The sequence below is a fragment of the Loa loa genome (genome assembly GCF_000183805.2).
Source record: "Loa loa unplaced genomic scaffold supercont3.201, whole genome shotgun sequence".
In the NCBI taxonomy this organism is placed as follows: Eukaryota; Metazoa; Nematoda; class Chromadorea; order Rhabditida; family Onchocercidae; genus Loa; species Loa loa.
This window is the reverse complement of record NW_018108381.1, coordinates 79,555-93,609: the sequence shown is the minus strand read 5'-3', so window position 1 is coordinate 93,609 and position 14,055 is coordinate 79,555. Positions and strand designations below refer to the sequence as shown.

The following is a 14,055-nucleotide window of genomic DNA, read 5'->3' as shown; positions in this document are numbered from 1 at the left end:
TGATTCGTCCTATACTATCCCATTGCTAATACTCCCATTGCCATTAATAAGAAATAGCGTGACGCAAGTCACGCGACCCTAAAGTTGTGTAAAAAAGACTAGAATTGGATACAAGAGATATTTGCGCGTTCGAGAACAAATTCAGTGAAATCAAAACACAATGAAAAACTATAAATTGAAATAATCAGCAATGCTGGAACGTCTTCTTTACGTTTTTGAAAGCTAAATTTATCGCAGCCCATGCACGGTCCGTTGAAGCTTAACATGCTGACGCGATATTGACGTAGAAAGAGGTGAGTGACGTAAACGCGCGCATATTATTCACTAAAATAACGGTACTATCGATTTCCTTATTATCCACAAATGCTGTATCCAAGATTTTACCAACTTATTGTTTCTTTAAAATTGTAACTCTAACACATTATCTATCACTAAATATAATTACGGCTGAACTGAGCCATACTGCTATTTGTTGGTCTTCTTAACTTAAAAGTATGACGTTTTTTAAATTTTAGTAATCGCTATTGTCTCTTCTATCTTCAGTCATATATCCATATCATTACAAAACCGTCAGTTTTTGAAACTTCCATATCTTTGTTTTACTATCCGTTGCTGTCACAGAATTGGATTTCAAATCTATAAAATTTAATAATTGTTCGCTGACAGCTTTGTATTGCAGTGGAATTTTTATCATCTCAGGTTCATCATTGTATCGTACTGGATTCAAAGTTCATCATTTTCAGGTCTAAAATGGCACAAACGGCAGACGTGGCTTGTTCTCATGGAGTTGAAAATGATGGATTGGATCTTGATGGAAATGTGAAAGACATACCGAATGTTGTTGCGGATAGTGAAGAGATCAGAGTGGAACAAAATAAGTGATTTTAACTGTGTTATAAAGATGGAATTTTCGCCGTCTCGTTTAATGAAATTCAAACAGAAAGTAGCATTAACTTTCAAAAAAACTACTTCATGGGGTTAAGTAAAATCGATCTGAAAGGATTGTTGATTGTTTTTAATGCAAACAATTTTAGTGCTGATATTGGGGTCGATAATTTGATAAGCAGGGAAGTCGCTGAAATCATCATTCATGAGAAGGGGAATAAGGACGAAATGGCACGTTGTGCAGAACTGGAATTAGCCATCGCTCATTGCAAGAAACGTTTGCGAAGGATCGGTGTACGATTTTGATGTGAACTCATGTTGGTCAATTTTTCGGGATATTTTAATAGTTAGTCCAAATTTCAGGATGATGAGAGGAGTATCGAACGGATGCAACTCATGGGAAAACTTGTGCAATATCAGCTTGAACTTGACGCTTTAAAGGTAGTATACTTTCTTAAAATTATTGGGCCCCTGCTTAACAGGGAAAAGATGGCGGTACATAAATATGGTTTATGTGACACCTTCCAAAACGAAACGTAATGTCGAAATAAGTTTAAAAAAAGTTAATATGGATAGGACATACTAATTTTTTTATAGGAAGAGTTATCTGACCCAGTGCAAAGAATTCGAGCTTTGCGTGCGATAACTGTGATGGGACACCAGTTTTCCTTGCAATCAGCTACTGGTCGAAATCCATATTGTGAAGTTTGCTTATCTACGATTTGGCGTTTGATACAACGTTACCGACGATGTAACAGTAAGCTGTGTTGAAATGAATTTAGCAATTTTTGTTGAGAAATGTCTGAAAAAACATATCGTATTCACTTAATTCTAAGTAAAGAATATGTATAATATACAAAATGGGTTAATCTAGTTCTCTTATCTGAAATAAATTGGTTTTGGATAGGGACCAGATAGCAAAGTTCTACTAATAATATGATATTTCTTTAAATGATCACCGTCATCAATTTCAGTATACTCCATTTTACATATACAAAGTAATAAGCTTTACAGATTGTGGTTTCCGATCACATGACAAATGTGTGCAGCACGTTTTGCGCTACTGTGCTAACATTAAAGCGAACAATATTTTCTTTAGGCTTGTTATTTATTAATTGTAAATACTGGTCCAGAGTCTTTTCTCATGCAGATATATTAAATATCTAGAAGCGTTATATATTATATTCATGAAGAATCTTTGCTGAAACTTCGTTATATTCGATGTATATTTCGTTCGAGTCCTACGCAGTACCAATTTCTGCATAAAATTGCAGGCCAAGGATAGAAATTTGTGAGGAGCGTGGACTTGATCTACAAAACTACAAATGTGCAGAGTGTCACCACCCTTTGCAATTTGGTGAGTTAGATAACTCGCTTCTTTGGTTTGTAAGACCTTGAAGTTTTGTATATTATATTAAATTTAAAGATGGTACAACTGATGGTGAACCACGGTTGTGTGACTACAACGGCCATTATTATTGTCCACGTTGTCACTGGAACGATGAATGGTTTATTCCGGCTCGCATAATACACAATTGGGATTTCAGCAAGTATAAGGTAAATGGGTATGTTACATTTATCGACTACTTTAAATTCTTCCTTGACTGGGAAAATTTTTGATTCACATAGAACTCTTTAATTCTCAGGTTTGTCGAGCTTCAAAGCAGTTATTGGTTATCATCGAAAGGCGACCACTTTTCAGTATTTTGAAGTTGAATCCAGGACTAGTGAATTATGTTGATCAACTAGCCAAAATAAATAAACTACGACGAAATATATTGTTGATGAAGTGTTACTTCGTGTGTTGTAAGGTGGGATTTAATAACTACCAAAAATTTGCTGAAATGAGTTTCATTACTGTTGAATTCATAACTTGAGGAAGCAGCTCATTATAAGAATTTTGTGGAATTTTTCATTGAAGGTGGCCCGCAAGCAGCGAATTTTACAAAATTTGAGACATCGTCAACATTTCGTCGAAAATTCGGACATGTATAGCTTGAAAGACTTGGTGGATTTATATCAAGGGCGACTGTTACCGGATGTTGAAAGAATTATACAAATATATACAGAACATATCACGAAAGACTGTTTAATCTGCAAAGGAAAAGGATTCATTTGCGAATTATGTGACGATACTACTGTAAGGAAATTCCATTTTTCAAACTGTTTGAAGTTTTTCAAAATTTTCGTCAGGATAAAGTATACCCAAAATAATGATTTTCAGTTGTATTTCTTTCCACTGTATTGGGACTGTTTTTTCTTTAAGGTCATTTTCCCATTCTCCGAGAATGTGGCTACCTGTCTGGATTGCTTAGCTACTTTTCATCAAGAGTGTTTCAACAGAAAAAGCAAACACTGTCCGAGGTTGGCACCATGATACGACCACATATTATATGAATTCTGATAGCTGTTTATTAATTTGTTCTTAGCAGTCGTGATTTTAATTCCTTTTGATTAGAGCGAGAGGTTCTTGTTTCTTCATTTCCGTGGGCGAAAAAATCTGACTTGACATCTGACTTTATCTGACTTGTCTGACTTGACAATGACTTGACAATGCTGAATTCTTTATCTGACTTGACAATGCTGAATTCTTCCAAAAATTATTTTAGGTGTTTGCGGCGAAAATCTCGTGCACATCCAATGTCATTGGTGGATGATGTTATTTGATTTCAAATAATTACGCCATTCGAAATCCCCAAGATTTCAATTCATCTGCTTTTTATTGTTAAAACTTTGAATTGTATAGGGTTATTTTATTCTGATATTCCACTATTTCATCTGGTTCATATATCTGGTCTTTTCAGTAGCACACATTTTACCTACATGCAATCGCACGGTTTAATTATAGTTTCCAGAGGGATACTCATGATGATAAGTGTATATGTTTCGTTTTATCTGATATTTATAGTTACATTATACATACATATAAATAAAAAATATATATGTATATGTATAATATAAGCTATGTATAATATGAAAAATATATATGTATATGTATAATTATAAACTGTATATAGTGTAAAATAAAGTATTTGTTGTACGTTGATGCCATGTTTGCATAGCTGCAGGATAATGGCAGTGTTTATATCTTTTTCGTAAAACCTGAAGCGTGTTTTTGTAGCTCCCATCACTTTTCACTTTGTGTAATATGCATTTTTACTATGTGTTCATTTTTTAAAATATTCTGTAATTGCGGATTATAAGTTGATTTTGTGGATGAACTGATGATCTTCACCGTTTTCTGAAATGAACGCTAAAATCTACAGCAGTTTTCAGAGAATTTTTTGGTCATTTAATCCAATTTTGCTTTTCTATCATAAGAAGGTTTCAATCCGTGGGTTGTTCTGAGTACTTGGATTTGATTATGTCATGTTAGGTGGTTCTGGATTTGTCTTATGATCAGTATGTAGATAAATGCAGCTGTGACAGGATATCAAGTCCTTCAAGATGATATACTGCTATTCACTAAAGAAATTCAGTATGTTTGCTGGGAATTGATTTTTAATTTTTTTTTTTTTTTTTAAGCTGTATATTAGAAAGAAGGGCAGTGATGAATATGTCTGTGCCCAGTGAAATTGCCACCAACGTGCAGGAAACTTCGACACAACGACTGCTAGAGCCCAGTATTATCATGTCAGCACCCAAAATTAGTACAGTTGTTACGACATTGACACCACAAACATCGTTGCCTAATTTGCATCTTCCTACCAAAAACTCAACGGAGGAATCAGGACAAAGTCAGAGTAAGTTGGGCTTTTAATCATATTCGTTCAAATATGTAATGTTTCCAGACATATATTTTTCCTCTTTTAATTGGAAAATTTTCATCTTTTTTTTTATATTTCTTTTATTCTTTTTATATTTCTTTTTTAAATATTTTTTTTATATTCCTGGTAAACAAAAAAAGAGAGCAAGATGGGGGTTAGTGGGACTCGATATTTTCTTATTTTCAGTTGATGTTGGTCTCAGTCGTGTCCCTTATCTGGAAGCAGCATCCACTGATAATTCCACTCATGTGGAGAAAAGTGCAGATAAAACACAAGCAATTTCATCAAAATATACTACCGGAGCAATTTATGCTTACCAACCCGGAAAAACATATCGAACAAAGCGCGTTTTTAAGGTATCTACCGTGTTTTCTTCCATTTAGGAGGTTACCTTAGTAATTCACTAGATTAAGGCATGCTACTTATATTAATTAAATGAATTTCGTTCCTTATTACCATTTCAGGTTTAATTAATGATATAACTAATTGTTGATCGCTATAAACACTAGGATGGATCTATTTTCGATTTAGTAATTTCACTGCTCTTTTTGTTTTTCCAGTGTCTCATCGTCTTGATATTAATCACTGTGTTTTAGTAAGTCTGAGTTTTGCATTCAGGTTATCATATTAGGTGATGCTGGAGTTGGGAAAACTTGTCTTAGTTTTCGTTTTTGTAATGGAAGGTTTCCGGCTCAAACGGAAGCAACGATAGGGGTGGATTTTCGAGAACGTTCCGTTGCTATCGACGGTGAACTGATAAGGGTTTGTTTTCCTGTTTTTACCAGCATATACCATATTTCTGTCTGAGGTATTAGTCAGCTTTTACAGATATATAAACGTACTAAAAAACTGTTTTGATAAGACGAAAAAATACCAGTCAATAAAAATTGACCAATTTCTAACGTGAGTTCTATGTGGTGGTAAGGAGTGAAAAGCATACAGTTTAACTCAGTTAATTTTCTCTCATGCGTTGAATCTCTCATGTCGGTTCGACATGAGTACTGATAAGGGTTTGAAAAGAAGCAAATTTCTTCAAACTTATCTAACCAAATTGTTTGAACTGTGGCTTTTTTTGTTATCGAAAAAGATACAAAAAAGTCTCGGACTTTTCTCCCAAAAAATAATGCTTCGTTCCGTAATACATCATCGTCTTGTGGGGAAAAGTTTAAAAAGTTCGGAAAAGTTTACTTTTTGTATTTTTTTCTGACATTAGAAAAGAATAAATTTACTAAGCATAGATAAATGTTTTTCCCGAGTTCACTCACCGAAAAGACCTGTAATTTTATCCCTTCACTCACATAGAACGAGTTAATGAATAAAGATCAGTTATGGATTTTTGAACTGCTTGTAAGAATAATACTGAAATCATAATGAGGAACATTTTTCTCACAACTTCAGGTTCAGCTATGGGATACGGCTGGACAGGAACGTTACCGGCAATCAATTGTATCGCATTATTATCGCAATGTGAATGCCGTTGTATTCGTTTATGATGTAAGTAATCCGTCGTCGTTTCATTCGCTGAATGACTGGATCAATGAATGCCGCAAACATTCGGTTTCGTCAACAAATGATACACCGCATATACTAATTGGAAATAAATGTGATTTGGTAGTGGAAAACAGGATTAAAACTGATGTTGCTCAGGTTTGATTCTTTCAAATACAAATTTTTTTTTCGTTAAATTCAAGTGATAGGTTTTACTGAAGTATCGATTAAATGAAGTACTTAAAGGAGGATTAACATCGCTGATTTCTTTCAGAAGCTACGCTTGGTGCAGTGATAGCTGCATAATCTATGATTTATAAACATTAGAAGTACAATAATCTAAGGTCTGGAAACAACAAGATTTTTGATTATAGAACAGCAAACGAGACTTAGGAAATTTTTTTTTTGTCGTAAACTGTTCATTTCTTTTCTGTAAAATGTTTTATGCAGAAATTTTTTGCAGATGTTTGCTGATCAAAATGATATGGCGTTGTTCGAAACGTCAGCACTAGCAGATACGGAAGCAGATCATGTTGAATCAATTTTTATGACACTGGTGCATAAGTTGCAACAAAGTAAGCCAATGCATGTTCAAAGTAATGAAGAAAGAGCTCGGAAGGAGCAGAAGTTACTGCTGAAAGCTAGTGATGCTAGTGCAGAAAGTGGTACCGAAGGATGGTGTTGCTGAAAGATAGTTCCATTTGTAATTTGCGCTCTTTCTCTTATCTGTTGTTATTTAATTGTTAAATTTGTTGTATATTTGCAGGCTGACATTTTCTTAGAGATAATTTTTCATTTTAAGTTTCACTTAGGAGGAATATCATCCTGTTATTTTGTCGAATTGAAATCACTGATTCTTTTTGATTTTTTGGTATTGAATATATAGAATTTTCTCTTGAGTTATGAGCGGTTATATGAAAACTCGAAGATATGGTCGGTGCAGGTGGTCTTCAGTGCTGAAATCTGTACAGAACTCTTAAATTCATTAGGTCTTAATATCATGAGCCTTGTTTCCAAAAATTAATATTCAGCTGATAAATGCTTCAGTTTCAGGAGGTACACTGAGGGCATTTCCTGATATTCTTGATATTTTCTAATTTGTTAAGTTCAAAATAAATAAGCGTATTGTTCTGCACTTAATGGATTGTTTAATATTATCGTTCTTGCTTGATCCTATTAAGAGCGCTCTGATTTATGATACTTTTATACTGTTTCCCAACTTCGCTTTGTTTAAATGTTTTCTCAAAAAAGTTTCTTTTCTTTTCAAAGAACTTTTTTGTGTCAACTTTTTCCGGAATTTCCTTTACCAGTGGTATTGTAAATAGTCTATGCAAAATCAGATTCGATATAGGTTCATACTGATTAAAATTGTTTGGATGTGAAACATGGTTGTCATGGGAAATCTTCATTTTTACATAATCAAATTATTAGATATTTGTCTTCTACAGAGCAGACGAGAATCCAAAATGTCTGCCTTTTCGGAATTTTAGAATAACCTTTCCAAATATAATCCCGAGAAAGTCAAACTTCTTTGTTGGCCATGAAAGTTGGCTATCCAATCATTTCTCTTTTATTTTTTAGAAATAAATTGCTACAGTAGAACGTGCTAGAATAGGATATTCGTTGAAAGCACCAGAAAATTTCAATTTAATATTGATTCGCGAGCTTATTGGTTTAAATCTTCATACAAGGTAAATCTTTGGGTTAATGATTGGAGATCAAAGAATATTTGAAAACTGATTCATAAGACTATCATCATGATAAAGTAAAGCATTAAGAAAGATTATTAAACAACACTTAAAATCGACAACAAAATATGCAACTCTATGCTAATTCAGTTGAGATCGTTAACAGCATTCATAAACGATTACATAGACAAACATTTCCTTACACAAGAAAGATTAACGTTAAAAACTTTTTCCCTTATAAAAGGTGCACAAAAACATAGGTAATGTTATTTTATAAAATTTCTAAAATTTTATTTTTGCATTTTATACATTTGATTTTCACAAAATCCCACTCGGTTATTCTTTTTACAACAAGGAAATAGCAATAATTGAATTTGATCAAATATGAAGCTATTTTTCCGGATGATGATTGAAATAATATGAGGAAAGGAGATAATTGATAGTTAATCAATTAAAGTTAAACAAATGAATTAGAAAAAAAAATAATTTGATGGTTAAAATTATTTTCAGATTAACCATATGTACAAATTGTTAGCTATATAGCTAAGTAATATTTTGGATTGAATGATTTTTTTTTTTCTTCTATTCTGATATACTTGATATTTAGTACTAAAAGAAAAATTTTTAAATTTATATTTTATCATTTCTACTATAGGTATTCAGTAAGTAGAATTAAATTTCAGATTTGGTTATTTTAAAAGTTTTCGGAAGAAAAAAACAAATTTAATTGTTAAGAAATATTTTATTGAATAAAAAATCCCAATTATGTGAAATGTTGAATTTGTTCAAGTAAGCTAAGTTCCTCACATACATCATTCCAATGCCAACTACATCTTACTGATCCGGATTTCTCCAAATTCTTATTCATACAGCATGCGCAAGAACCATGCACATATTTTGTTCCCGATAAAATTTGCATAAATTGCATCCAAAGTTGAGCTTTATGAGGCATATTTTCAGGTATTGTAAAATGATTACCCAAAAAAGCCCAACAAAAATCGTCTGAAATACGTTTCATCGTTTCTGGTTTTAGGAATTCTGAACATGATGATATTTCAGCACATTGCACCAAACGTAAATAAACTTCGGGCTGAAATAAGGTATAATTCAATTTTTTTTTTTTGAAGCGTAAATAGTTTAATAGATTTTCGATGAATTAAATGTTTAGTTAGAATTAAATTTTAAATTAATCAAATACATCAAATAGCCAAACAAAAGGAGAAGTATTTTCACAATTACTATTAAAATCTTTTTCCTTCTAATATCAAATAAATTCTTTTGCATCTAGAAAATTCCATCCTTATTATCATTTTAAATTTAATCTATCTTCTTTTAATTTTAACATTTTGAATGTTATAGTTTAAAAGTAATTTTTTTTTTTTTAAACTTACTTCATAAACAATTACAGTATGCGTACGTCTATCTGGATCAATTACTATTAATCCATTATGTTTTAATGGTATCATTTCTGTTTCATTACTTAAAATAACCACTTTTCGATCGGGTACATCAATAACAGCTACATCCAATGGTATAATAGCTAGAGATACCTAAAATTGTTAAGGATTCTGAATCATAACAAGAAGTTGAATAGTTGTCAAGGATTCTGTCAAGTTGTCAAGGATTCTGAATCATAACACGAAATAAATTAAATACACCTTACTTCATGATACTTCATGAAATTCATACATTTCTTAAGTTACATTTAGTAAAACGTACCTGAAAAAAAAGCAAAAAATTTGAATAAATTTAAAAACTAAAATAATTTTAAAGCACTCAAAATTATAATTTAAATTTCGTATTTCAAACAATTCTGGGGGAAAAGAAAAAAGTAAATGATATCGTTCTGATTAATGTGAGCACGTTATTATCGATGAATGAATGATAATATCAAGAAATTTTAATGTAATAAGCGGAACTTACATTTGTCACTTGTTTCATAACTGTCACACTTTGCGTCAATTTTAATCCATCTGTAGTGGGGGTGACACGAATAAGTGGTAAGCCAGGTTGCATGAAATATTTCTCAAAGAATTCACCTTAATTCAAATTTCAAATTAATAAATAAAAATAAATCGACATATTGATGAAAACATTGATGTAAATGAAAACAAACCAGCTATGACATTATTAGCAGCTTCTTCGATCACATTACGCCATTCCATTATTCCAGCATTAGCAAAAGAATAACGCTGCATAAGTAATCTGTAATTTATTAATGAGTAATTAGTAATTTATTAATGATATTTAATTAGTAATATTAGCAACATTTTGCGGATAAATATCTGAAAAGTAAATTTTTAATAAATAAATTAATGGAAGTTATAGAAAGCTTTTGAATTTTAAGAATTTAAATACATTCTTTAAATATTATCAATCTACACTTGTTTATACCAATTTAATTTTATTATTCCATTACTTTTCAATAATAAATATTCCATTCCAAACTCTTCACATCTTTCATCTTCTCCTCTTAAATGATTACAATTTGAATGACCACTTACTTGATTAGTTTTGTCACTGTCCCTTGTCCAAATCCAAGTTCAAGCATAATAAAGAATGTTGCTGATTTATCAAAACATCGTGAAATCTGTAAAATTTCATTCTTTAGTAAAATTATTGAAAACAAAAAAAAGTAATAATTAAGAGGAAAAAATTTAACAAACAAATTAGAAGAATGGAGATCAAAGAATAAGTATGGTAATAAGTAAGCAAATGATTATTGAATAAAATTATCAAATAATATTTGTTAAATAAAAATGAGAACAATGAAATGCATACATCTTCAGGTGAACGAAATTCTGTAACAATGGTTGTTGAAGTTGTACTATCTTTCATAATACCTTCACGACGTTTCTCACTAATTAATTCATCGATTTCGGTTGAATTATCCAATGATTTTGTGATCATCCATTCCAAATAGGTACTTAAACCTTCCTGAAATATAATTTTAGGTTCTCTGGCTTAATTTGATTTGTTTTAAAAATTCCGTTCTATCACGTATCATCCATTTCAAATAGGTACTTAAACTTTCCTGAAATATAATTTTAGGTTCTCTGACTTAATTTGATTTGTTTTAAAAATTCCGTTCTATCACATCATATAGCATAATTGTTGCATGAAGTGAGGAGAAAATATATGATAGATACATTTAGTGAAAAATTTCAAGTCGAATATAAAATTTAGGATTCGGAAATGAAAATGATTTCGTGATATTTTTGAATTCAAAAATTTAAATTAAAATTTTTTAAGAAACAAGAAATTCTGATAAAAATGTCAATTTTTTAATATTTAAATTAAAACTTAAATTTCATTTCATTACTTGTTTACTTGTCTATTTGTTTTCTATCTTTGTAAAATAAATAAATCATTTTTTCTCTCACTAAATTATTTCAATAAGTGGTGACTGTTGTTCTAACCCCTGCTGCGCATCTGGTTTCTGAGATAGGATGAAGTAATGATAGGTGAAGGAATTGGAAAAGATCGAATACAGGTGTTAGCACAATCGCAAGTTATCACGACAATTATAGGTAATATGATATTTAGGAAATTAGTATTTATTTTTTTTCCTAAAACTTTCTGGTTATCGAAGATTTTTTTCTTTCTCTTAAACGGGACTATCTTAAATTCTAAGAATTTCTAAAAATAAAGAAAAAAAATTCTGAATCTGAATTAATTAATTATTCTGGTTTTAAATTTTCATTAAATTTTTCCAAGAAATAAAATTTTCGCTAGAAATTATTTGAAATAATTTATTTTAAATATTTAAGAAAATTGTCTAATTAGTAAGTAAAATTTTCATTTGTATTTTCAGCAATTTTGCTTTATTTAAAATTTTCAAAAAATTTATTTTCATCTAATTTACATCTCTTTGTGGTAAATTTTGCAACAAAAACTTGAACAAGCATTTACAGAATGAAATATAGCAAGATATATCTCTTAATTTACTTTACCTGTGCTACCTGCACTTGAATATTATAATTAGTTTCTTAGAAAGACAGGATTAACATTTTACTTGACAAACTATCCAAAATAAAGAAATCTTTCTTCTTTAGCAATTATTTTGAATATTGTTAAACTTGAAGATTTTTTTGAAGTAATTTTAATTGAATTCTTATTTAGACTTCATACTTGGTGATATTTAAAGAGATGTTTAAAAAGAAAATGTCACATCAAAATTTTAAATAAAAATAGAGATTAGTCGGCATATTTAGTAATATTTAAGGAATGTGGACAACAATTTGTCACCAATTATTTCTTCTGTGCTTTTTCAAAAAATTTTAGGAATTTTGATTCTGCTTGCTAAATTTATTTTAACATATTGAACGATTTTAAGAATTCATCAAATATTTCATTTAGGAAGCAATAAGTTTTAAAGAAAGTTCAATAAATGAATTCCTGTACTAGCCATTGTCCTATTGACCTTTTGATATAATGTCCAATCAAGTTAACATTGCTCTCCTGTAGTGTAGTAATTTATCAACTTAAAGCAGCTGTTTCCATCAGCTCGGCATCTTCTAAAAGCAAATCTCCAAACAAATGACACCTCTACCAGCATTGAACCTTTCGATTTTTATGAATATCTTGATGTTGTGTTCAAACAAAAGTCAGTCTACTCATTGTCACCGTCGCATTCTTTTATGATTGATAATTGTATTTCGGCAACTGTCCAATCGATCTTTTGACATTGATCATTGATCACTGATAAGCTAATACAATTATAACATTATGTCCTCAACAAAATTAATCATATTTGTTGTTAAATCTACCAGAACAGATATGGAGGATTAATTAAGTTATGCAAATCATTTAGATAAAAAATTTGCAAAATTTTCAAAAATTGATTTCTTTGGAGGATAAAAAAAAAGATGAATTATAATTATCAGGTAATTTTTGGCTGATTCATCCAATCTGAGGTTAAAAATTGACCTAAATTCAAGCTTGTGCTATTTTTATGATGCAAAGTTAAATTTTTATTTTGAAAATTTAATGATTATAAAGATGGAAAAAGAAAAATTATTAAATAAACAAAGATATCTGATAAAAGTGATAAAATACTGATAAAGATAATTTTAAAGACAGACAAATAGATACACAACAAAGTAATAAATGAATAAATAATCCGTCAATAGCACATTTCATTTTGTGGTCAGTGACACTAAGCACTAAATGTCTCTCTAAGAATGATTCATAATGTCAACAATTAAATCACTCTATTTTATTCTTTTGTTAATAAAGATCCCAGAATTCAAATTTTTTAAATTTTAGTCGACTAACAAACACTTCCGGTAAATTCCCGTGAATATATTCCGGTATGTTTGAACTCTCTCTTATATTTCCCTGTTCATCTATGCCACAATAAATTTGAATTTCAGGGAATTTTACATTTTATTTCAGATTTTAAATTTGATTTTTTTAAAAAATTTTTCATTTTGAAATTTCAAATCAATAAAGAAAATGATGGGATAAAAATTAAGTGAAAAAAAAAAATTGAAAATAAATGAACCTGTAAGCAGATTTCTTTCCAGTTTTTAACCGTAACAATATTACCGATCCATTGTTGGGCAATTTCATGCGCAAGAATGGTATGAGCCAAGCGATATTTTGGATAGGCTACAAATCGTTCATCCAATATGATAAGGCCCAAATTTTCTTGTCCATAAACAGGTAAAAATGATGCCATCAAGGTGAGTTTATTCAATGGATATTGAAAATTGCTAATATTTGCCATTACTTTTAGCGCCTAAAATAAGTTTTCATTTCAAATTTTCCTTTCAAATGATTCATTCTATTATTTCAAAATAAATTGTTTAAAGGGAAAATGCTAGAATTTAAAAAAAATTTTTGAATTCAAAATTTTCATAATTTTATGTTTGTTGACGAAAAAAAAAAAAAAAACAAAAACAAATTTGCATACATGTATTGCTTCAGTGCTAATCCAATCAGGTTTAATCAAATTATCTTCTTCAGAATACAGTACTTCAATTTCCGGTAAATACTCTTTCGGTTTTTCCGCTTCTTTCATTGAACTCATCCGGTCAAATACAGTAAATGCATACAAATAACTACTCATTGGTGGTGTAGGTTCAAAGCATGAATTAATTTGATTGTTACTTTTAGAAATGGATAATATTTTTGTATTTGATCTAAAAAAAAAATAATAAATCAATATTTGAAAAAAAAAAAGAAAAATTATAAAAANAAANAAANAAATAAATAATAATAAT

The 14,055-nt window shown here is 30.2% G+C and overlaps 3 protein-coding genes across 3 annotated transcripts in view; 2 read left to right on the top strand and 1 right to left on the bottom strand.

Annotated features, from left to right (window-relative positions):
- The window catches only part of LOAG_07781 (Def8 protein), a 4,275-nt gene extending 490 nt beyond the window's left edge, over positions 1-3,785 (top strand). The window contains exons 2-12 of the mRNA XM_020447536.1: positions 744-878; positions 1,035-1,179; positions 1,249-1,326; positions 1,483-1,642; positions 1,900-1,984; positions 2,160-2,242; positions 2,312-2,442; positions 2,532-2,696; positions 2,807-3,025; positions 3,152-3,249; positions 3,495-3,785. Coding sequence (XP_020302244.1) covers positions 751-878; positions 1,035-1,179; positions 1,249-1,326; positions 1,483-1,642; positions 1,900-1,984; positions 2,160-2,242; positions 2,312-2,442; positions 2,532-2,696; positions 2,807-3,025; positions 3,152-3,249; positions 3,495-3,552 — 1,350 coding nt within the window. The 5' untranslated portion in view covers positions 744-750 and the 3' untranslated portion in view covers positions 3,553-3,785. The remainder of the gene's footprint in view (positions 1-743; positions 879-1,034; positions 1,180-1,248; positions 1,327-1,482; positions 1,643-1,899; positions 1,985-2,159; positions 2,243-2,311; positions 2,443-2,531; positions 2,697-2,806; positions 3,026-3,151; positions 3,250-3,494) is intronic.
- Positions 3,786-4,390: 605 nt separating this feature from the next.
- On the top strand, positions 4,391-6,992 carry LOAG_07780 (RAB-33 protein). The gene is made up of 5 exons (XM_003143313.2): positions 4,391-4,628; positions 4,839-5,008; positions 5,271-5,414; positions 6,051-6,299; positions 6,604-6,992. The coding sequence occupies exons 1-5, from the start codon at positions 4,436-4,438 to the stop codon at positions 6,826-6,828; spliced, it is 981 nt and encodes a 326-aa protein (XP_003143361.2). The 5' UTR covers positions 4,391-4,435; the 3' UTR covers positions 6,829-6,992.
- A 1,599-nt stretch (positions 6,993-8,591) lies between these two features.
- LOAG_18128 (hypothetical protein) overlaps positions 8,592-14,055 on the bottom strand; it is a gene marked incomplete at both ends in the record, with an annotated part of 8,343 nt that continues 2,879 nt past the window's right edge. Inside the window, 8 exons of the mRNA XM_020450796.1 lie at positions 8,592-8,918; positions 9,220-9,378; positions 9,752-9,867; positions 9,945-10,033; positions 10,333-10,418; positions 10,610-10,765; positions 13,335-13,571; positions 13,746-13,974. Coding sequence (XP_020305484.1) covers positions 8,592-8,918; positions 9,220-9,378; positions 9,752-9,867; positions 9,945-10,033; positions 10,333-10,418; positions 10,610-10,765; positions 13,335-13,571; positions 13,746-13,974 — 1,399 coding nt within the window. The remainder of the gene's footprint in view (positions 8,919-9,219; positions 9,379-9,751; positions 9,868-9,944; positions 10,034-10,332; positions 10,419-10,609; positions 10,766-13,334; positions 13,572-13,745; positions 13,975-14,055) is intronic.

Coding starts and splice junctions, on each gene's coding strand:
- LOAG_07780 (XM_003143313.2), top strand. CDS start 4,436: ATGAATATGTCTGTGCCCAGTGAAATTGCCACCAACGTGCAGGAAACT. Junction 4,629..4,838: donor GGAATCAGGACAAAGTCAGA/GTAAGTTGGGCT, acceptor TCTTATTTTCAG/TTGATGTTGGTCTCAGTCGT. Junction 5,009..5,270: donor GAACAAAGCGCGTTTTTAAG/GTATCTACCGTG, acceptor TTTTGCATTCAG/GTTATCATATTAGGTGATGC.